Raw genomic sequence first — 24,172 nt, forward strand, 5'->3', positions numbered from 1 at the left:
GACCTCTCGGTGACTTCCAGTGAGTTGATCTTCCACACTTGCATCGCTGTCACGGATCCTCCACATCGCGGTTGCCCACGATTGCCGAGGCTTGAATGGGGCCTGTCCATCTTCATCAGGAACTCTTCATCCGTGCTTCCTGACCTTTCCCTCCGTTTCTCACAAAAAAGAAACCTACCACTTCATCGAAGATGGACGCAAAATGCTGGAGTAACTCAGCGGGACAGGCAGCATCTCTGGAGAGAAGGAATGGGTGACGTTTCAGGTCTTCTTCAGGTGTCTGCTCCATCACTGAACGTGGCCACAATATACAAAGCAACACTCACACTATTATGACGCTGCTCGGTTGTGCGCTACTTTTAGCAGTCTCTAATATATCCAAGAGTTTGTGTTTAGTTTATTGAGTGGAAACAGTGTAGAAGTGTATTAAGAGTGTAGAAATTGCCAAGTAAATCGGTACAAACAATAATGTGAAAACAAAGTCATTTAAAAAGAACAATAACTGCACTCTGTTCAGGATTACATACTTGTTGATATGAAATAATACAGGACAATGTGGTGCAGCGGTAGAGTTGCTGCCTCACAGCGCCAGAGACCCAGGTTCGATCGTGACTACGGGTGCTGTTTGTACGGAGTTTGTGCATTCTCCCTGCGACCGCGTGGGTTTTCTCCAGGTGCTCCAGTTTCCTTCCACACTTCAAAGACGTGCAGGTTTGTAGGTTAATTGGCTTTGGTAACTTGTAAAAATTGTCCCTAGTTTGTAGGACAGTGCTGGCGTTTGAGGTGATCGCTGGTCGGCGCGGACTCGATGGGCCAAAGGGCCTGATTCCGCGCTGTATCTCTAAAGTCCGAAGTCTAAAGTAAATGTATACATAGAAACATAGAAACTTAGAAAATAGGTGCAGGAGTAGGCCATTCGGCCCTTCGAGCCTGCACCACCATTCAATATGATCATGGCTGATCATCCAGCTCAGTATCCTGTACCTGCCTTCTCTCCATACCCCCTGATCCCTTTAGCCACAAGGCCCACATCTAACTCCCTCTTAAATATAGCCAATGAACTGGCCTCAACTACCTTCTGTGGCAGAGAATTCCACAGACTCACCACTCTCTGTGTGAAGAAATGTTTTCTCATCTCGGTCCTAAAAGACTTCCCCCTTATCCTTAAGCTGTGACCCCTGGTTCTGGACTTCCCCAACATCGGGAACAATCTTCCCGCATCTAGCCTGTCCAACCCCTTAAGAATTTTATATGTTTCTATAAGATCCCCCCTCAATCTTCTAAATTCCAGCGAGTACAAGCCGAGTCTATCCAGTCTTTCTTCATATGAAAGTCCTGCCATCCCAGGAATCAATCTGGTGAACCTTCTCTGTACTCCTCTAAGGCTAGAATAAGGCTAGAAAGTGAACCTTCTCCAGTGGCAAATTCCAAACATGGTTAATTAAACACTCAGCAACACATAAGAAACAACTCATTTCATGTTGCAAATGTTCTTTGCAATAAGACACTGCACCAAACATGCTGTCGTTACCTGGTGTGGTAATGGAAGGAAGTTTATCAATTGATCACGTCTTTGATCTGCCCTTGGCTAACAGCAATTACCTTTGACTGTGACAGCAGAGTACGGCAGTGGAATTCATTGCCACAAACGGCCGTGGAGGCCAAGTCAGTGGATATTTTTAACGCAGAGATAGATACATTCTTGATTAGTTCGGGTGTAGGGGGTTGTGGGGAGAAGGCAGGAGAATGGGGTTGAGAGGGAAAGATAGATCAGCCATGACTGAATGGTGGAGTAGACTTAATGGGCCGATTAGCCTAACTTGGCTCCTATCACTAATGACCTAATGAACAGGTCACCCCGTTTACACCTTCCATTACATGGAGGAAGACAGCCGCTGACCAAAGGTAATATTTGGTGATCTTATAGAGGTGCATAAAATCGTGACAGGAATAGATCGGGTAGATGCACAGAGTCACTTGCCCAGAGTAGGTGAATCGAGGACCGGAGGACATAGGTTCAAGGTGAAGGAGAAAAGATTTAATAGGAATCTGAGGGGTGACTTTTTCACACAAAGGGTGGTGGGTGTGTGGAACGAGCTGCCAGAGGAGGTAGTTGAGGCTGGGACTATCCCAACGTTTAAGATGCAGTTGGACAAGTACATGGATAGGACAGGTTTGGAGGGATCTGGAGTAAACGCGGGCAGGTGGGACTAGTTAGATGGGACATGTGGGCAAGTTGGGCCGCAGGGCCAGTTTCCACGCTGTATCACTCGATGACTCTATAAAGATTCTCAATTTGACACATTAAGCAGGGTTTTACGTCTCAGGCTGTAAAAGCACTTGCCTTTGTGATGGCAGTGAAAACCTTCTCCAAGATGGCGTTTGGCTGAGCTCTCTGAGGTCCATTTACTTGGATCTTGAGACTTAAAGCACACGGCCTGGCAATGAACCTGTGGACAGACAAGACAGATATTGTTAAAAATTCCCATTACAGGCTGCACCTTGAACGTACTAACCAACCCTAACCTCAGATAATGGCTGCAAACAAACAAATATCTCGACTGAACATTATTCCCTTGATCCTGTATCTGCACACGATTGGAATTCTGTGTAGACTTTCCACTGACTGGCTAGCACGCAGCAAAAAAGCTTTTCAATGTACGTCGGTACACGTGACAACAAACTTAAATCCCAAAAATATTTTTAAAACATTAATTTTTTTTGTTAGTCACGGAACACAGGTCTTCCAGTCTAACTAGTCCATGGCGACTGGGCTAGTCCTATTTGTCTATATTTGGCCCATTCCCTCGAAACCTTTCCTATCCATACACTTGTCCAAATGTCTATTAAATGTCATAATTATATCTGGTCTTGAGCTTCCTTTGACAGCTCGTTCCACATACGGACTACCCTCTGAGTGAAACAGTTGTCCGCTGAGGTCCCTCTTAAATCTCTCCCCTCTCACCTTAAGCCTGTGCCCTCTAGTTTTAGAATCCTCTACCCTGGGAAAAAGACTGTGAGCTTTCACTGTATGCATGCCCCTCATGATCTTGTACACCTCAACGAGGTCACCCCTCAGCCTCCTGCACTCCAAAGGAAGAAGTCCCAGCCTAACCACCCTATCATTGAGTCATAGAGTGACAGGGTGGAAACAGACCATTCGGCCCAACTTGCCTAACATGTCCCAGCATTTGGTCCAACAATAGACAATAGGTGCAGGAGGAGGCCATTCGGCCCTTCGAGCCAGCACTGCCATTCAATGTGATCTTGGCTGATCATTCTCAATCAGTACCCCGTTCCTGCCTTCTCCCCATACCCCCTGACTCCGCTATCCTTAAGAGCTCTATCTAGCTCTCTCTTGAATGCATTCAGAGAATTGGCCTCCACTGCCTTCTGAGGCAGAGAATTCCACAGATTCACAATTCTCTGACTGAAAAGGTTTTTTCTCATCTCCGTTCTATATGGCCTACCCCTTATTCTTAAACTGTGGCCCCTTGTTCTGGACTCCCCCAACATTGGGAACATGTTTCCTGCCTCTAACGTGTCCAACCCCTTAATAATCTTATACGTTTCGATAAGATCCCATCTAGTGTAGATGGGGCATGTTGGTTGGCGTGGGTAGGTTGGGCCAAATCCCTGGATTACCCTGCCGTATTTATAAGTTGTGTCTGCCTGTAAAACTGGAACACTACTGATTTTATGTATGCCACTCAACTAGAGACCAGATATAAGGACCTTGGTCTGTGCCAAAGCATGGAGATGTGGTTGGTTTTAACATTAACCACCGTTGTTGTGCAGCAGAAACAGGGATAGACAATAGACAATAGACAATAGGTGCAGGAGTAGGCCATTCAGCCCTTCGAGCCAGCACCGCCATTCAATGCGATCATGGCTGATCACTCTCAATCAGTACCCCGTTCCTGCCTTCTCCCCATACCCCCTCACTCCGCTATCCTTAAGTGAGGGCAGTATTCCACGTCCAGCCTCACCAATGACTTGGACAGCTGAAGCATAATGCTGATCTTTTGCTCTCTGTCCTCTTCCCAAAGGAGGCAAGTGTGTTATATACTGCAAAGAATAAAAAAGATTGCAGAGAGTTGTGGATGCTGTCCAGACCAACACACAAAAAGGTCTCGGCCCGAAACGTCACCCATTCTCTGTGCTGGAGTAAAGCCCCTGTCCTACTCGGGCGATTTCACAGAGTGCTGGAATAACTCAGCGGGTCAGGCAGCATCTCTGGAGAACATGGATAGGTGACGTTTCACAGAGTGCTGGAGTAACTCAGCGGGTCAGGCAGCATCTCTGGAGAACATGGATAGGTGACGTTTCACAGAGTGCTGGAGTAACTCAGCGGGTCAGGCAGCATCTCTGCGGAACATGGATAGGTGACGTTTTGGGTCGGGACTCTTCTTCGGGCCCAAAATGTCACCCAATCAAGTTCTCCAGAGATGCTGCCTGACCCGCTGAGTTACTCCAGCACTTGGCATTCTACACCCGATTCCAGCATCTGCAGTTCTTTGCGTCCAGTTTAGTTTAGAGATCCAGCATGGAAACAGGCCCTTCAGCCCATCGAATCCACGCCCACCATCATTCACCCGTTCTCACTAGTTCTATCTCACTTTCTCGTCCACTCCCTTCACTCCAGGGGCAATTTACAGAAGCCAATTAACCTTCAAACCCGCACGTCTTTGGGATGTGGGAGGAAACCGGAGCACCCGGAGAAAACTCGCGCGTTCACAGGAAGAACGTGCAAACTCCACACAGGCAGCACCCGAGGAGAGGATCGAACCCGGGACTCTGGTGCTGTGAGGCAACGGCTCTACATGCTACACCTCCCCTTCAGATTTGATTAGAGCTTTCTATTGTTTGAGGAAATATTCTCAGACTTCTGCTTCACTAAATAGCTGTGCAGGCTATATTTTTGGAAGACACTAGAGATTGCAGGTGCTGGAATCTGGAGCAGACCTACATATTGTATTGATTGCCATTATACAGTTGTAGGAATGCTGAGCATTGGAAATCTGACACCTCCTTGGTCTCTAGTCTCCACCCGTGGATGTTTCATCAGCCGTGGGAGCAGAATTAGGCCATTCGGCCCTTCGAGACTTATCCTGATGGCTGATCTGTCTCTCCCACCTAACCCCACAGATTCACCACCGTCTGACTAAAGAAATTCCCCCCTCATCTCCTTTCTACAGGTATGCCCCTTTATTCTGATTTTTATTTTTGCCTCATCATTGGTATACGTACCCTTTCCTTTTCCAATGTAAGGCTCCTCCGATGTTTGATGTTTGCAGGTAAACACAAAATGCTGGAGTAACTCAGCAGGTCAGGCAGCATCTCGGGAGAGAAGGAATGGGTGACGTTTCGGGTCGAGACCCTTCTTCAGACTGATGTCAGGGGGGCGGGACAAAGGAAGGATATAGGTGGAGACAGGAAGATAGAGGGAGAACTGGGAAGGGGGAGGGGAAGGGAGGGACAGAGGAACTATCTAAAGTTGGAGAAGTCGATGTTCATACCACTGGGCTGCAAACTGCCCAGGCGAAATATGAGGTGCTGTTCCTCCAATTTCCGGTGGGCCTCACTATGGCACTGGAGGAGGCCCATGACAGAAAGGTCAGACTGGGAATGGGAGGGGGAGTTAAAGTGCTCGGCCACCAGGAGATCAGTTTGGTTAATGCGGACCGAGCGCAGGTGTTGAGCGAAGCGATCGCCGAGCCTGCGCTTGGTTTCGCCGATGTAAATAAGTTGACATCTAGAGCAGCGGATGCAATAGATGAGGTGCAGGTGAACCTTTGTCTCACCTGGAAAGACTGTTTGGGTCCTTGGATGGAGTTGAGGGGGAGGTAAAGGGACAGGTGTTGCATCTCGTGCGGTTGCAGGGGAAAGTGCCCGGGGTTGGGGTGGTTTGGGTAGGAAGGGACGAGTGGACCAGGGAGTTACGGAGGGAACGGTCTCTGCGGAACGCAGAGAGGGGAGGGGATGGGAAGATATGGCCAGTGGTGGGGGTCCCATTGTAGGTGACGGAAATGTTGGCGGATGATATGTTGGATCCGCTGGCTGGTGGGGTGGAAGGTGAGAACGAGGGGGATTCTGTCCTTGTTGCGAGTGGGGGGAGGGGGAGCAAGAGCGGAGCTGCGGGATGTAGAAGAGACCCTAGTGAGAGCCTCATCTATAATTCAGCAGGTCAGGCAGCATCTCAGGAGAGAAGGAATGGGTGACGTTTCGGGTCGAGACCCTTCTTCAGACTCTCGACCTGGAACGTTACCCATTCCTTCTCTCCTGAGATGCTGCCTGACCCACTGAGTTACTCCAGCATTTCATGTCTACCTTCAATTTAAACCAGCATCTGCAGTTTTTTTTCCTACAGAACAGTGCAGCACAGGTCCCTGAGGGAGAACATGCAAACTCCGTACAGGCAGAGCCTGGCAAGTGATAGGTGGATACTGGTGAGGAGGGGGAGGTGATTTGTCAGATGGGTGGAGTAAGTGACCCTTTTCTATCCCCCCCCCCTTGCCCCTCCCTCTGTCCCCTTCCACCCACATCCCCCCCAGCCGGCTTTACGTTTCACTCCTCCTCTTCTCTCCTTATCTTGACCCCCTTTTGTGTCCTGTTCACCTCCAGCCTCTGTCACTTACCCCACTCATCTGCCCATTGCCCCTCCCCACCTATATCCACCCATCACTCACCAGGCTTTGTCCTTCCTCCACTTCTCGTTTTCAACTTTCTCTCCCCCCCCCCCCCGCCCCCCCCATTCCATCATTCTGAACAAGTGTCACAGACGACTGTGGAGGCCAAGTCAATTGATATTTTTAAGGCAGAGATAGATAGATTCTTGATTAGTACGGGTGTCAGGGGTTATGGGGAGAAGGCAGGAGAATGGACAACAGACAATAGACAATAGCAGGAATGCAGGAGGAGGCCATTCGGCCCTTCGAGCCAGCACCACCATTCAATGTGATCATGGCTGATCATTCTCAATCAGTACCCCGTTCCTGCCTTCTCCCCATACCCCCTGACTCCGCTATCCTTAAGAGCTCTATCTAGCTCTCTCTTGAATGCATTCAGAGAATTGGCCTCCACTGCCTTCTGAGGCAGAGAATTCCACAGATTTACAACTCTCTGACTGAAAATGTTTTTCCTCATCTCCGTTCTAAATGGCCTACCCCTTACTCTTAAACTGTGGCCCCTTGTTCTGGACTGTCCCAACATTGGGAACACGTTTCCTGCCTCTAACATGTCCAACCCTTAATAATCTTATATGTTTCGATAAGATCCCCTCTCATCCTTCTAAATTCCAGTGTACACAAGCCTAGTCGCTCCAGTCTTTCAACATATGACAGTCCCGCCATTCCGGGAATTAACCTAGTAAACCTACGCTGCATGCCCTCAATAGCAAGAACATCCTTCCTCAAATTTGGAGACCAAAACTGCACACAGTACTCCAGGTGCGGTCTCACTAGGGCCCTGTACAACTGCAGAAGGACCTCTTTGCTCCTATACTCAACTCCTCTTGTTATGATAGGTGCCTACTGCTTCAGGGGATAGTCAACTTGGCTATAAAGGACGTTCCTTTAGGAAGGAGATGAGGAGGAATTTCTTTAGACAGAGGGTGGTGAATCTGTTGAATTCATTACCATAGAAAGCTGTGGAGGCAAAGTCAGCGAATATTTTTAAGGCAGAGATAGATTCTTCATTTGGACGGGTGGCAGGGGTTATGGGGAGCAGGCAGGACAATGGGGTTGGGAGGGAGAGATAGATCAGCCACGATTGAATGGCGGAGTAGGCTTGATGGGCCGAATGGAATAAATCTGCCCTTGTCAGTTATGACCTTAAGGTGCCCGACCAGAAACATCATCTGTCCACTCCCTCCACAGATGCTGCCTGACCCACTGAGTTACTCCAGTGCTCAGTGTGGTTTGTTCATGGTCTTGTCTGACAGCTATGATATGCTTAATTTAGTCATTTCCTCGCAAGTGTATGTTCATCCCTAATAACGAGGAGAGATATTTAGCAGAAGGACGCGAGGCTTTATCGCTGAATTCAGCTTTGAGCGCTCACAGTTACTGTGATCCTTTTATCGGAGGCAGGCAGATGAAATAATTTCACACTTATCAGGGATACTAAGATGATACGAGACAAGTGGCCAACAAAAAACTGCCTGCAAATGAGCCTGGAACATCCTCACCATGAAAGGAAATTGCAAAGAAATATTTAAGTCTGATTATTTTTGAGGAAGTTAGAATGGTAATCTCTGCAAGAAAATCCGTTGACCAAACAAATTAAAAAAACGTTTTTATTTTATCCTGCAGTGAATCTACAGAGCCAATTATATTCCTTTTAATTTCCCAACGTGGAACTTGGTGGGTTTAGAAAGATGCACAAAGCCTTCCATTGACTCCATCTGCACTTCACGCTGCCTCGGCAAGGCCAGCAGCATAATCAATGACCAGTCTCACCCCGGTCACTCCCTCTTCTCCCCTCTCCCATCAGGCAAGAGGTACAGAAGTGTGAAAACGCACACCTCCAGATTCAGTGACAGTTTCTTCCCAGCTGTTATCAGGCAACTGGACCATCCCATCACCAACTAGAGAGCGGTCCTGACCTCCCATCCACCTCATTGGAGACGCTCGGACGATCTTCAATCTGATTTTACTGGACTTTATCTTGTGCTAAAGGCTCTTCCCTTCATCCTGTATCTTTCCACTGTGGATGGCTTTTGATTGTTGCCATGCGCAGTCTTTCCGCTGACAGGATAGAATGCAACAAAGAGCTTTCACTGCAAGAAAGTAAATTAAACGAAACTCAACTAATCTGCTTTGCATGCCAGTGATTCACATGCTTTTTTGGCAGTATCTTTCCCCTTGTCCTGATCTTTTGAAAGCCGAGTGTGTAGGAAGGAACTGCAGATGCTGGTTTACACTGAAGATAGACACAAAATGCTGGAGTAAATCAGCGGGACAGGCAGCATCTCTGGAGAGAAGGAATGGGTGACGTTTCGGGTCGAGACCCCTCTTCAAGGGTCATTCTTCAAGATCATTCCTTCTCTCCTAAGATGCTGCCGGTCTCGCTGAGTTACTCCAGCATTTTGTGTCTACTTTTGAAAGCCCGTTGCCTTCACGAGCTTCCGGTGGCCCTGATGACTCGGGCACACTGTGTCCCAGGGTTGGTGGTCAGGGGGTATGGGGAGAAGGCAGGAACGGGGTACTGATTGAGAATGATCAGCCATGATCACATTGAATGGCGGTGCTGGCTCGAAGGGCCGAATGGCCTACTCCTGCACCTATTGTCTAGTCCCACCCGCCTGCGTTTGGCCCATATCCCTCTAAACCTGTCCAAACCATGTACCTGCCTAATTGCACCCTAAACGTTGCAATAGTCCCTGCCTCAACTACCTCCTCTGGCAGCTCATTCCATGCACCCAACACCCATGTGTGTGGAAAAGTTACCCCTCAGGTTCCTATCAGATCTTTACCCCTTCATCTTAAACCTGTGGCTCTCGATTCCCCTACTCTGGGCAAAAGACTGAGTGTTTACTTGATCTATTCCAGCTCTCTAATATACAATATTTATAACATGCAACCAATTTTAAGACTCAAGGCGCACATCCTGATGCAGATGAGTCTGCCTGGCAACTGGCTGACTAATTGCCGAGACACAATACATGGTTTTAAAATCTCCAGTCCCATCATCAACAATGTCACCACAGCACCCAAATTAGAGTTGTGCTCTATATTGTACAGATCAAGATAGATGCTTACTGAGGACAAAGAAAACAGTACATTGGGCACGTTAACACTCCAGTTCCCCATTAAATAAACCCCTGACAGCAAACAAGCCATGGTTAGAAAATACTGAACAGGCTTAAAGGAGATCAGAGGACAAGTAACTCCTCGCATGGAGGGCAGCACGGTGGCGCAGCGGTAGAGTTGCCGCCTTACAGCAAATGCAGCGCCCGAGACCCGGGTTCGATCCCGACCTCGGGCACTGTCTGTACGGAGTTTGTACGTTCTCCCCGTGACCTGCGTGGGTTTTCTCCGAGATCTTCGGTTTCCTCCCACACTCCAAAGACAATAGGCAATGGGTGCAAGAGGAGGCCATTCGGCCCTTCGAGCCAGCACCGCCATTCAATGTGAACATGGCTGATCATTCTCAATCAGAATAGTAGAATAGTTCCTTTATTGTCATTGTAACATGAGCCATGTACAACGAAATTGTAAAATGTCAGCCAGTCAGTGCACCATTCAAACATTTCTAAAAGCTAACGATACATACAAGGTAAAATATTTTAAAAAAGATAAACAACTAAAATAAATATCATGAAAATAGCACGCATAAACACCCAACCCTACATCCTTCTGTCGATTTCACAGTCTCTTATTATGTATCGCCCCTGCGTTCCTTGGCGGCTACATTTAGTGCCTTTATAGCAGTGGGGTAAAAACTATTTTTAAGTCTGTTTGTCCTTGTCCTTGTAGATCTGTACCGTCTGCCTGACGGTAACAGTTCAAACAGGGAGTGTCCGGGGTGGGAAATGTCCTTTATAATACTCTGGGATTTTTTGATGCAGCGGGAACTGTGTAAGTCCTCCAAGGTAAGTACCCCGTTCCTGCCTTCTCCCCATACCCCCTGACTCCGCTATCCTTAAGAGCTCTATCTAGCTCTCTCACAGAATGCATTCAGAGAATTGGCCTCCATCTGCCTTCTGAGGCAGAGAATTCCACAGATTCACAACTCTCTGACTGAAAAGGTTTTTCCTCATCTCAGTTCTAAATGGCCTACCCCTTATTCTTAAACTGTGGCCCCTTGTTCTGGACTCCCCCAACATTGGGAACATGTTTCCTGCCTCTAACGTGTCCAACCCCTTAATAATCTTATACGTTTCGATAAGATCTCCCCTCATCCTTCTACAGTACAGGTTTGTAGATTAATTGGCTTGGTAAATGTAAAAATTGTCCCTAGTGGGTGCAGAATAGTGTTAATGTGCGGGGATCGCTGGGCGGTGTGGACCCGGTGGGCCGAAAGGGCCTGTTTCCGGGCTGTATCTTCACACCGCCAGAGACCCGGGTTCAATCCTGACTACAGGCTCTGTCTGTATGGAGTTTGTACGTTCTCGCAGTGACCACATGGGTTTTCTCTGGCTGCTCCGGTTGCCTCCCACATCCCGCAGACGTGCAGGTTTGTAGGTTAATTCGTTTTTGTAAATTGTCCCCATGTGGGTGTCCGATAGAACTAGTGTAGAAACATAGAAAATAGGTGCAGGAGTAGGCCATTCGGCCCTACGAACCTGCACCGCCATTCAATATGATCAAGGCTGATCATCCAACTCAGTATCTTGTACCTGCCTTCTCTCCATACCCCCTGATCCCTTTAGCCACAACTCCCTCTTAAATATAGCCAATGAACTGGCCTCAACTACCCTCTGTGGCTGAGAATTCCACAGATTCACCACTCTCTGTGTGAAAAAAAAAGTTCTCATCTCGGTCCTAAAAGACTTCCTTCCCCCTTATCCTTAAACTGTGACCCCTTGTTCTGGACTTCCCCAACATCGGGAACAATCTTCCTGCATCTAGCCTGTCCAACCCCTTAAGAATTTTGCAAGTTTCTATAAGATCCCCCCTCAATCTTCTAAATTCCAGCGAGTACAAGCCGAGTCTGTCCAGTCTTTCTTCATATGAAAGTCCTGCCATCCCAGGAATCAATCTGGTGAACCTTCTCTGTACTCCCTCTATGGCAAGAATGTCTTTCCTCAGATTAGGAGACCAAAACTGTACGCAATACTCCAGGTGTGATCTCACCAATGCCCTGTACAACTGCAGCAGAACCTCCCTGCTCCTATACTCAAATCCCCTCGCTATGAATGCCAACATAACATTCGCTTTCTTCACTGCCTGCTGCACCTGCATGCCTACTTTCAATGACTGGTGTACCATAACACTCAGGTCTCGTTGCATCTCCCCTTTTCCTAATCGGCCACCATTCAGATAATAGTCTGCTTTCCTGTTCTTGCCACCAAAGTGGATAACCTCACATTTATCCACATTATACTGCATCTGCCATGCATTTGCCCACTCACCTAACCTATCCAAGTCACGTTGCAGCCTCCTAGCATCCTCCTCACAGCTAACACTGCCACCCAGCTTCGTGTCATCCACAAACTTGGAGATGTTGCATTCAATGCCCTCGTCCAAATCATTAATATCCCAGCACTGAGCCTTGCGGTACCCCACTAGTCACTGCCTGCCATTCTGAAAAGGACCCGTTTATTCCTGTTTATAGTGTACGGGTGATTGCTGTCAGCATTTCCGCGCTGTGTCATTAAAAAAACTGAAACTTATCAGACGTGCTTGTAAGAAAATGGCGATTTAAAAACCACGGACAAAGAAAATATACATTCGCCAACTATCTATTTCCATCGTGGCCTGCCCTCCAAAAAAGAGTCCTTTGGTTTAGATATGTGGGAAGGAACTGCAGATGCGGGTTGACACCAAAGTGAGACACAAAATGCTGGAGTAACTCAGCGGGTCAGGCAGCATCTCTGGAGAACATGGATAGGTGACGTTTCACAGAGTGCCGGAGTAACTCAGCGGGTCAGGCAGCATCCCTGGGGAACATGGATAGGTGACGTTTCACAGAGTGCTGGGATAACTCAGCGGGTCAATAGACAAAAGACAATAGACAATAGGTGCAGGAGTAGGCCATTCAGCCCTTCGAGCCAGCACCGCCATTCAATGCCATCATGGCTGATCACTCTCAATCAGTACCCCGTTCCTGCCTTCTCCCCATACCCCCTCACTCCGCTATCCTTAAGAGCTCTATCCAGCTCTCTCTTGAAAGCATCCAACGAACTGGCCTCCACTGCCTTCTGAGGCAGAGAATTCCACACCTTCACCACTCTCTGACTGAAAAAGTTCTTCCTCATCTCCGTTCTAAATGGCCTACCCCTTATTCTTAAACTGTGGCCCCTTGTTCTGGACTCCCCCAACATTGGGAACATGTTTCCTGCCTCTAATGTGTCCAATCCCCTAATTATCTTATATGTTTCAATAAGATCCCCCCTCATCCTTCTAAATTCCAGTGTATACAAGCCTAATTGCTCCAGCCTTTCAACATACGACAGTCCCGCCATTCCGGGAATTAACCTAGTGAACCTACGCTGCACGCCCTCAATAGCAAGAATATCCTTCCTCAAATTTGGAGACCAAAACTGCACACAGTACTCCAGGTGCGGTCTTACCAGGGCCCGGTACAACTGTAGAAGGACCTCTTTGCTCCTATACTCAACTCCTCTTGTTATGAAGGCCAACATTCCATTGGCTTTCTTCACTGCCTGCTGTACCTGCATGCTTCCTTTCAGTGACTGATGCACTAGGACACCCAGATCTCGTTGAACATCCCCTCTTCCTAACTTGACACCATTCAGATAATAATCTGCCTTTCTATTCTTACTTCCAAAGTGAATAAGCTCACACTTATCTACATTAAACTGCATCTGCCATGTATCCGCCCACTCACACAACCTGTCCAAGTCACCCTGCAGCTTTATTGCATCTTCCTCACAATTCACACTACCCCCCAGCTTAGTATCATCTGCAAATTTGCTAATGGTACTTTTAATCCCTTCATCTAAGTCATTAATGTATATCGTAAATAGCTGGGGTCCCAGCACCGAACCTTGCGGTACCCCACTGGTCACTGCCTGCCCACTCTTTGCTTTCTGTCTGTCAACCAATTTTCTATCCATGTCAGTACCCTACCCCCAATACCATGTGCTCTAATTTTGCCCACTAATCTCCTATGTGGGACCTTGTCGAAGGCTTTCTGAAAGTCGAGGTACACCACATCCACCGACTCTCCCCCGTCAATTTTCCTAGTTACATCCTCAAAAAATTCCAGTAGATTTGTCAAGCATGATTTCCCCTTCGTAAATCCATGCTGACTCGGAATGATCCTGTTACTGCTATCCAAATGCTCAGCAATTTCGTCATTTATAATTGACTCCAGCATCTTCCCCACCACTGATGTCAGACTAACTGGAGAACATGGATAGGTGACGTTTCACAGAGTGCTGGAGTAACTCAGCGGGTCAGGCAGCATCTCTGGGGAACATGGATAGGTGACGTTTCACAGAGTGCTGGAGTAACTCAGCGGGTCAGGCAGCATCTTTTGGGTCCCTTTTGGGACCCTTCTTCAGACTGTCCATACCCTCCCGAGATGCTGCCTGACCCACTCGGTTACTCCAGCACTTGGTGTTCCACGTAAGATTCCAGCATCTGGCGTTCCTTGTGTCCATGTCCGTTTGCCTCATGGTTTTACATAAACCTCGTACTTTGTAGGTAACACTGGAGTTGGATTTGGACTTTAACTACCTGACAAAGCCATCAAATGGGGAACTGACCGACACGTGAAGAAATAGCTGTTGCAACTCAAGGTAGTTCTACAGAGTGCTGGTGGACACAAGGATCTGCCTCAAACCCTCACCTCTTTCGATCAGCTCCCTCAACCCCACTCCATCAGTCTGAAGAAGAGTCCCGAGCCCAAACATCACCTGCCTATCCCCCCCAGATGCTGCCTGACCCGCTGAGTTACTCCAGCCCTTTGTGTTTTGATTCAGGCAGAGCTAGATTCAGACATCCGTCTGAAGAAGGGTCTCGACCGGAAACGTCACCCATTCCTTCTCTCCAGAGATGCTGCCTATCCCGGGTCTTTGGTGCTGTGAGGCAGCAGCTCGACCACGCTGTGAAGAGTCTTTCCCATAATTCTTTTTTAATTGGTTAAAAAAAAAAACTATCCATGGTAATAAAAAAAACCTAATTAATTCAATTGAAGGGGATATTTATAGTTTGCCCTTGTTCTTCTGCACAGACCTCAGTTAACCATCGGCAGAATCAATATTTTGCAATAACAAAATAAATCAAGTTCTGTTTTTTTTTTTGTATGGTGTGTCTTCATGTGTTTTACCGCCATTTGAGATTTTATTTCACTGTTAGATTGTTTTAGAGTCATACAGCATGGAAACAGGCCCTTCGGCCAACTTGCCAACACTGCCCAGCATTCTTCATCTTCACAAATCCCACCAGGCTTGTATCCTTCTGAACCTTTCCTATTCATCAACCTGTTTGAATGCTTCTTAAATGTTGTGATAATACCTGCCTCAACGACCTCCTCTGGCAGCACGTTCCATACACCCACCCACCATCCTTTGTGTAAAAGAGTTACATCCCAGGTTCCTGTTAAATCATTCCCCCCCACCTTAAACCCATGTCCTCTGGTTTAGATTTAGAGATACAGCGCAGAAACAGGCCCTTTCGGCCCACCGGGTCCGCGCCGCCCAGCGATCCCCGCACACTAACATTATCCTACACCCACTAGGGACAATTTTTACATTTGCCCAGCCAATTAACCTACAAACCTGTACACCTTTGGAGTGTGGGAGGAAACCGAAGATCTCGGAGAAAACCCACGCAGGTCACGGGGAGAACGTACAAACGTACGAACGTACAGTACAGCACCCGTAGTCAGGATCGAACCTGAGTCTCCGGTGCTGCATTCGCTGTAAGGCAGCAACTCTACCGCTGCGCCACCGTGCCGCATCTTGATTCCCTACTCTGGGCAAGACTCTGTACGTTTACCCGATCTGTTCCTCTCACGATTTTGTAAACCTCCATAAGATCACCCCTCATCCTCCTACGCTCCAAGTAGTAAAGTCCTATTTGTCCTCGTAAATCTTCTCTGCAACCTTTCCAGCTCGACAACATCTTTCCTATAACATGGTGCCCAGAACTGAACATAATACTCTAAGTGTGGCCTCACCAACATCTTATCCAACTGCAACACGATCTGACTACGGGTGCTGCACTGTAAGGAGTTTGTACGTTCTCCCCGTGACCTGCGTGGGTTTTCTCCGAGATCTTCGGTTTCCTCCCACACTCCAAAGACGTACAGGTATGTAGGTTAATTGGCTGGGTAAATGTAAAAATTGTCCCTAGTGGGTGTAGGATAGTGTTAATGTACGGGGATCACTGGGCGGCACGGACTTGGAGGGCCGAAAAGGCCTGTTTCCGGCTGTAGATATATGATATGATATGATATGATATGATCTCCCAACATCTATACTCAATACTCTGATAAAGGGCAATGTGCCAAAAGTATTTTAGACCACCATATCTACCTGAAATCTATGAATACTGTGATCAGTGACTATAAATAATCTGCTGAAATCTAAAAATTGATTTATTTCCTCTCTGCTATCAGTGCAGGACCACATGTAAGTTTAATAAGACATTATTGCAGTATGGAGATAACAAATTTGAGTACATTAAATTGTAAAAAAAAATAAAAATTACAATTTAATACAAATTTACAATTAGTTTTTTTTTTTTTAAACCATTATAATCTTTAAGTTTCAACAATGTATAGAATTAAACCAAAATAAAAATGAGCAAAATAAGTAATGGCTCAAATATGCAAGTGTTTCATCATTCCCTTGTCGGTACACAGGACAATTAACATAGAAACAAAGTGCAGATGCAGGTTTACACCACAGATAAGACATAGAGTGCTGGAGGAACTCAGCAGGTCAGGCAGCATCTCATAGTCATTGGGCATGGAAACAGGCCCTTTGGCCCAACTTGCACACATGGGCCAACGTGCCCCAGCTACACTAGTCCCACCTGCCTGCGTTTGACCCATGTCCCTCCATATCCATGTGCCTATCCAAACGTCTCTTAAACACCACTATCGTATCTGCCTCCAACACCACCTCTGGCAGCCACCACCCTCAGTGTATGAAAAAATAACTTGTCCCGCACGTCTCCTTTAAACTTTGCCCTTCTCATCTTAAAGCCATACCCATTCCTTCCTTCAGAAGGATGAGAGGGGATCTTATCGAAACGTATAAGATTATTAAGGGGTTGGACACATTAGAAGCAGGAAACATGTTCCCAATGTTGGGGGAGTCCAGAACCAGGGGCCACAGTTTAAGAATAAGGGGTAGGCCATTTAGAACTGAGATGAGGAAAAACTTTTTCAGTCAAGTTGTGAATCTGTGGAATTCTCTGCCTCAGAAGGCAGTGGAGGCCAATTCTCTGAATACATTCAAGAGAGAGCTAGATAGATTGAGCTCTCAATCGGGGTACTGATTGAGAATGATCAGCCATGATCACATTGAATGGCGGTGCTGGCTCGAAGGGCCGAATGGCCTCCTCCTGCACCTATTGTCTATTGTCCATTGTCTCCAGAGATGCTGCCTGACCTGCTGAGTTACTCCAGCATTTTGTGATACCTTCGATTTGTACCAGCATCTGCAGTTATTTTCCTACACTTAAAGCTATGCCCTCTCATTTGACATTTCCATCTCAGTTAATAATCTGCAGGGTCGTTATTTTCAGTTGACAATAAATCAAGTTTCACTTAGGGTTGCTTGGGAACGATAATATTTGGGAGAGAGCACTTCGCTACCTTGACTGTTGACAATTAAGCCGTTTGATTTTGATAACGGAGTAAATCCCGACCCATAATGTGATTTGTCTACAGATTCCCTCCACAGATGCTGCCTGACCCGCTGAATTCATACAGGTATGTAGGTTAATTGGCTGGGCAAATGTAAAAAAAAATTAAAAATTTAAAAATTGTCCCTAGTGTGTGTAGGATCGTGTTAATGTGTGGGGATCGCTGGGCGGCACGGACCCGGTGGGCCGAAGGGCCTGTTTCCGCGCTGTATCTCAATCTAAAAAAAAAAATCAAACAAATTCCTCCTGCATTTTATATTTTGCCCAAGGTTCCAGCATCTGCAGTTCCGTGGGTCTCCTAAAAATTAAATTGTATTTTCCCCTACGTTCAAATGCAAGGCAGGACATGTGGTGCAGAACATTCTAGACACTAAGTTCCAGACAGTGAGGACCACACAAAATAATTTTCAGTAATCTGCACATACATTTCCTTTTTCACCACTGTGCCAGTACATCTAGAGCAGCCAAGCTGGCTGGCACGCTTAATGCTTACATATTGGGTTGTGATATAAATACTCCCAGTAGATACCGACACAATCGTGTTATTATTAAGCGACTTAAGGGGTTGTTAGAACTCTACTCTTCTAAATCACAACCTTTCAATTTTTTCTAAGATTGTCTCTAATAATTACAGATTCCAAGTGCTCACAGACTAACTTAATAAATAGTGTTACGGATGATTGGATAAAGACATATTGAACCACCCAAGTAAATATCCATAATGGGAATCTTACAACCCAAATTGAATTCTCCATTTTCAAGTCAACTCCCTCCCTGCCTTCCCTCTCTTTCCCCTCCACCCACTCCAGTACACGGACATCTCTCCCACTATGTCCTACGCACACTCCCATCCCCGACAACGGCCTCGCCAAGTCTGTCTGTTCCTTCCTTCTTTTGTTGTTTGTTTGTATGTATGTATTAAATGTATGTTTTAATGTTCTTTAGCTTGTTTTATGTGGGGGGTGGGGGTGGGAGGGTTGGGGGAAACTTTTTCTAATCTCTCACCTCGATAGACAATAGGTGCAGGAGTAGGCCATTCAGCCCTTCGAGCCAGCACCCCCATTCACTGTGATGTTCAGTTCAGTTTAGAGATACAGCGGGGAAACATGCCCTTCGGCCCACCGGGTCCGCGCCGCCCAGCGATCCCCGCACATTAACACTATCCTACACCCACTAGTGACAATGTTTTACATTTACCAATTAATCTACAAACCTGTACGCCTTTGGAGTGTGAGAGGAAACTGAAGATCTCGGAGAAAACCCATGAAGATCACAGGGAGAATGTACAAACTCCGTACAGACAGCACCCATAGTCGGGATTGAACCCGGGTCTCCAGCGCTGTATTCGCTGTAAGGCAGCAACTCTACTGCTATGCCACCGTGATCAAGGCTGATCATCCACAATCAATACCCTGTTCCTGCCTTCTCCCCATATCCCTTGACTCCGCTATCTTTTAGAGCTCTATCTAACTCTCTCTTGAAAGCATCCAGAGAATTGGTCTCCACTGCCTTCTGAGGCAGAGATAGAGATGTGATTTTTTTCCGTATCGTATCTCCGTCCACACTGCGGCCTAACATCGAGGAGTTGGCGGCCTCTGCTGGAGACCGACTTTGGGAGCTCCAACCACGGGTGCCTGCGGACTTAACATCGCAGAGCTCGCGATCCCATTGCCAGGGATCGACCTCTGAGCTCTACCGCGGGAGCCAGTGGACTTTAACATCGTGGAGCTCGCAGTCGCTGGTTAGAGACCGACTTCGGGAACTCCAAGCCGCGGGAGCTACGACCGCCCCGACGCGGGAGCTTTGACCGCCCCGACGCGGGAGCTTCGACCACCCCGACTGCGGATGGTTCAACTACGGGAGAATTAAGAGGAAGAATATTGGACTTTATTGCCTTCCATCACAGTGAGGAATGTGGGGAATCCACTGTGGTAGATGTTAATGTTAACTTTCATGTAGTTGTGTGTCTTGTTGCTTTTTTTTTTACTATGGCTGTATGGTCATTCGAATTTCACTGTACCTTAATTGGTACATGTGACAATAAACTGACCTTGAAACCTTGAGTCCTAAATTTCCCATCTTATCTCCACTCATTTCCCTCTCCCCATCCCCTCCCTGCGGCTTTACCTTTCACTCCTCCTCTTCGCTCCTCATCTGACCCCCTTTTGTCTCCTTTTCACCTCCAGCCTTTGGCACTTACTCCACCCATCCGCCAATCTCCCCCTCCCCTCTATCCACCTATCACTCACCAGGCTTTGTCCTCCTCCCACCTCTCTTTTCCAGCTTTCTCTCCCCCTACTCCATCTGTCTGAAGAAGGGTCCCGAACCAAAACGTCAGCTGCCCATTCCCTCCACAGATGCTGCCTGACCCGCTGAGTTTCTCCAGCACTCTGTGCTTTACTAAATATCCATACTTGTGGCACGGTGGCGCAGCGGTAGAGTTGCTGCCTTACAGCGAATGCAGTGCTGAAGACCGGGTTCGATCCTGACTACGGGTGCTGTCTGCACGGAGTTTGTACGTTCTCCCCGTGACCTGCGTGGGTTTTCTCCGAGACCTTCGGTTTCCTCCCACACTCCAAAGACGTACAGGTTTGTAGTTTAATTGGCTTGGTAAATGTAAAAATTGTCCCTAGTGGGTATACGTGCGGGGATCGCTGGTCGGCATGGACCCGGTGGGCCGAAAGGGCCTGTTTCCACGCTGTATCTCTAAACTAACCTAATCTATCCGAGCATAGAATTGATATAATTTCCCTGATGAACTGTTAATAAAATTTTCCATTTAGAAGTTTAAATTTTTAAAATTCTGTTCAACATAAATGCGTAATTTTGGTATGCGGAAAACACTAAAGCAAATATTTATATTTAATATTTATTAATAAAGGAGCCAAAGATTTTTGAGGGAAACATATCATTGGCATATTGTCATGTCTGAAAACTAGGGTCAAACAGCAGTCAGAGATAATCCATTTTGTTCTGACTAACTGAACTAAGCATTCTCTAACGTAATTTAAAGTTCAAACACAAAGTGATTTAAGTGTCTCCATTTGTATTCTGAGGCTTGAACGGATATAAAAATGATAGCGTTGTTCTAAATTAATACTAAACCATCAGTCAATGTGATACTGCGACTTATTTTCCAAATCAAAGCAGTCAGAGTCATATCGCACAGAAACAGGCCCTTCAGCCCAACTCAGCACGATCTGTGCTATCTATGCCATTTCCACATGTTTTGCCCACATCCTTCTAAACCTTTCCCATCCATGTACCTGTTCAAATGTCTTGCAAATGTTCTACTTGTGTGGAAAGCACAAAGCAAAGCCAAATGTTTGCTTTGAGAATTAGCAGGAAAAGAATGATTCCTTACAAAAAAAAACCTTTAACCAAATTCAATATGTAACTTTCTATTGGTTGAAGAAACGTTTAAGAAACGTTTAAGAAACACATAGACAGGTACATGGATAGGACAGGTATAGACAATAGGTGCAGGAGGAGGCCATTCGGCCCTTCGAGCCAGCACCGCCATTCAATGTGATCGTAGCTGATCATTCTCAATCAATACCCCGTTCCTGCCTTCTCCCCATACCCCCTGACTCCTCTATCCTTAAGAGCTCTATCTAGCTCTCTCTTGAATGCATTCAGAGAATTGGCCTCCACTGCCTTCTGAGGCAGAGAATTCCACAGATTCACAACTCTCTGACTGAAAAAGTTTTTCCTCCTCAGTTCTAAATGGCCTACCCCTTATTCTTAAACTGTGGCCCCTTGTTCTGGACTCCCCCAACATTGGGAACATGTTCTAACGTGTCCAACCCCTTAATAATCTTATACGTTTCGATAAGATCCCCTCTCATCCTTCTAAATTCCAGTGTATACAAGCCTAGTCGCTCCAGTCTTTCAACATATGACAGTCCCCCCATTCCGGGAATTAACCTAGTAAACCTACGCTGCACGCCCTCAATAGCAAGAATATCTTTCCTCAAATTTGGAGACCAAAACTGCACACAGTACTCCAGGTGAGGTCTCACTAGGGCCCTGTACAACTGCAGAAGGACCTCTTTGCTCCTATACTCAACTCCCCATGTTATGAAGGCCAACATTCCATTGGCTTTCTTCACTGCCTGCTGTACCTGCATGCTTCCTTTCAGTGACTGATGCACTAGGACAACCCAGATCTCGTTGCAAGTCCCCTTTTCCCTAACTTGACACCATCCATATAATACTCTGCCTTCCTATTCTTACCACCAAAGTGGATAACCTCACACTTATCCACATTAATACGGAATCTGCCATGCATCCGCCCCACTCACACAACCTGTCCAAGTCACGCTGCAACCTCATAGCATCTTCCTCACAGTTCACACTGCCACCCAGCTTTGTATCATCTGCAAATTTGCTAATGGTACTTTTAATCCCTTCATCCAAGTCATTAATATATATTGTAAATAGCTGCGGTCCCCAACACCGAGCCTTGCGGTACCCCACTAGTTACTGCCTGCCATTCTGAAAGGGGACCCATTTATCCCCACTCTTTGCTTTCCTGTCTGTCAACCAACTTTCTATCCATGTCAGTACCCTACCCTCCAATACCATGTGCTCTAATTTTGCCCCACTAATCTCCTATGTGGGACCTTGTCGAAGGCTTTCTGAAAGTCGAGGTACACCACATCCACCGGCTCTCCCCTGTCAATTTTCCTAGTTACATCCTCAAAGAATTCCAGAAGATTAGTCAAGCATGATTTCCCCTTCGTAAATCCATGCTGACTCGGAACAATAGCTTGGGCCAAATGCAGGCTGGTGTGGCGAGTGTAGATGAGACATGTTGGTCGCTGTGGGCAAGTGGGACCGAAGGGTCTGTTTCCACAGTGTATGGCTACGACTTTATGATAGACTTTTGAAATAGGCCTTCTGTAGTTGGAAGCGGTGTGGCAACAGTCCCTTCGGCCCACCGAGTCCGTGCCGACCAGCCACACTTGCAGCTCCCAGGGCACAGCTAACTCATCAACCATCTTGGTGCACAAGAGACTGATACCTGCTAATTACTACAAGTAAAAACTACATGGTGGCAAGAGGTGCTGCATTTGTAAGTACCACAGGCTCATCAAAGAACACGAGTTATTTACACAAACAAAACATTGTCAGGATGCATCACTGCTTAGCTTAGAGATACAGCGCGGAAACAGACCCTTTCAGCCCACCAGGTCCACGCCGACCAGCAATCCCCGCACACTAACGCTATCCTACACCCACTAGGGACAATTTCTACATTTACCGAGCCAACTAACCTACAACCTGCACGTCTTTGGAGTGTGGGAGGAAAACCGAAGATCTTGGAGTAAACCCACGCAGGTCACGGGGGAGAACGTGCAAACTCCGTACAGACGGCGCCCGTAGTCGGGATGGAACCCGGGTCTCCGGCGCTGCATTCGCTGTAAGGCAGCAACTCTACCGCTGCGCCACCGTGGCTGCCTTGGTTCGACACCAGCTCTGCCCAAGACCGCAAGACATTGCAAAGAGTTGTGGATGAAGCCCGGCCCATCACACGGACCAGACTCCACACTATCGACCCCATCCACACTTCACGCTGCCTCGGGAAAGCAGCCGGCATGATCAAAGGCTTGTCCCACCCCGGTCATTCCTTCTCCCTGTTCCCATCCGGGAGAAAGTACAGATGCTTGAACGCACGCACACCACCACACTCAGGAACAGCTTCTTCCCTTCTGTAATCAGGCCCGTCTATAAGCTGGGATCTGTGGAATTCTATGCCTCAGAAGGCAGTGGAGGCCAATTCTCTGAATGCATTCAAGAGAGAGCTAGATAGAGCTCTTAAGGATAGCGGAGTCAGAGGGTATGGGGAGAAGGCAGGAACGGGGTACTGATTGAGAATGATCAGCCATGATCACATTGAATGGCGGTGCTGGCTCGAAGGGCCGAATGGCCTCCTCCTGCACCTATTGTCTATTGTCATAACTGTCTGATTCACCTCTAACCCCATTGTGGTTACTTGAACTGATGTGCTACAATGCTGAGAACTAAATTCTGCACTCTGTATCTTCCCCTTTGCTCTACCTATTAGACTTGAGTTTGAACTGATTGCATGGTATATCTGTTTGGATAGCATGCAAAAACAATGCTTCTCACTCAACCTCAGTACACACGACCAACACACAATAAACCTAAACCATACATGTTGCAATAGAATTAAACTGCAAAATAATATAATGTTTGCATTAAGTTATTTATACATGTAGACTAAATTAAAGACTGCAAATAGCCTCTTAGAAATTCAGTCCTTAGTTTAAGGAAAATACATCTGCCAACATAAAACATGTGAACTTCCTTAGAAGATCCCAACATAAAACATGTGAACTTCCTTAGAAGATCAAGGAGACTCAACATGTCAAGGAATACCCTATCAAACGTCTCCAGGTGTACAGTAGAGAGCATATTGACTGGTTGCATCACAGCCTGGTTTGGCAACGCAAATGCCCAGGAGACGGAGGTTACAGAGAGTGGTGGACACTGCCCGGTCCATCACGGGTACTGACCTCCCCACCATCGAAGGGATCTACAGGAGGCACTGCCTCAAAAAGGCAGCCAGCATTTCTAGTATACTGGAATTTAGAAGGATGAGAGGCGATCTTATCGAAACGTATAAGATTATTAAG

General features: G+C 47.0%; 1 protein-coding gene across 1 annotated transcript in view; it reads right to left on the reverse strand.

The window, feature by feature from the left end:
- Positions 1-24,172, reverse strand: part of LOC144596373 (ceramide synthase 6-like) — a 140,419-nt gene that overhangs the window by 101,190 nt on the left and 15,057 nt on the right. The window contains exon 2 of the mRNA XM_078404630.1: positions 2,345-2,451. Within this exon, the coding sequence (XP_078260756.1) occupies positions 2,345-2,451 (107 nt within the window). The remainder of the gene's footprint in view (positions 1-2,344; positions 2,452-24,172) is intronic.

The sequence above is a fragment of the Rhinoraja longicauda genome, chromosome 8, assembly GCF_053455715.1.
Source record: "Rhinoraja longicauda isolate Sanriku21f chromosome 8, sRhiLon1.1, whole genome shotgun sequence".
In the NCBI taxonomy this organism is placed as follows: domain Eukaryota; kingdom Metazoa; phylum Chordata; class Chondrichthyes; order Rajiformes; family Arhynchobatidae; genus Rhinoraja; species Rhinoraja longicauda.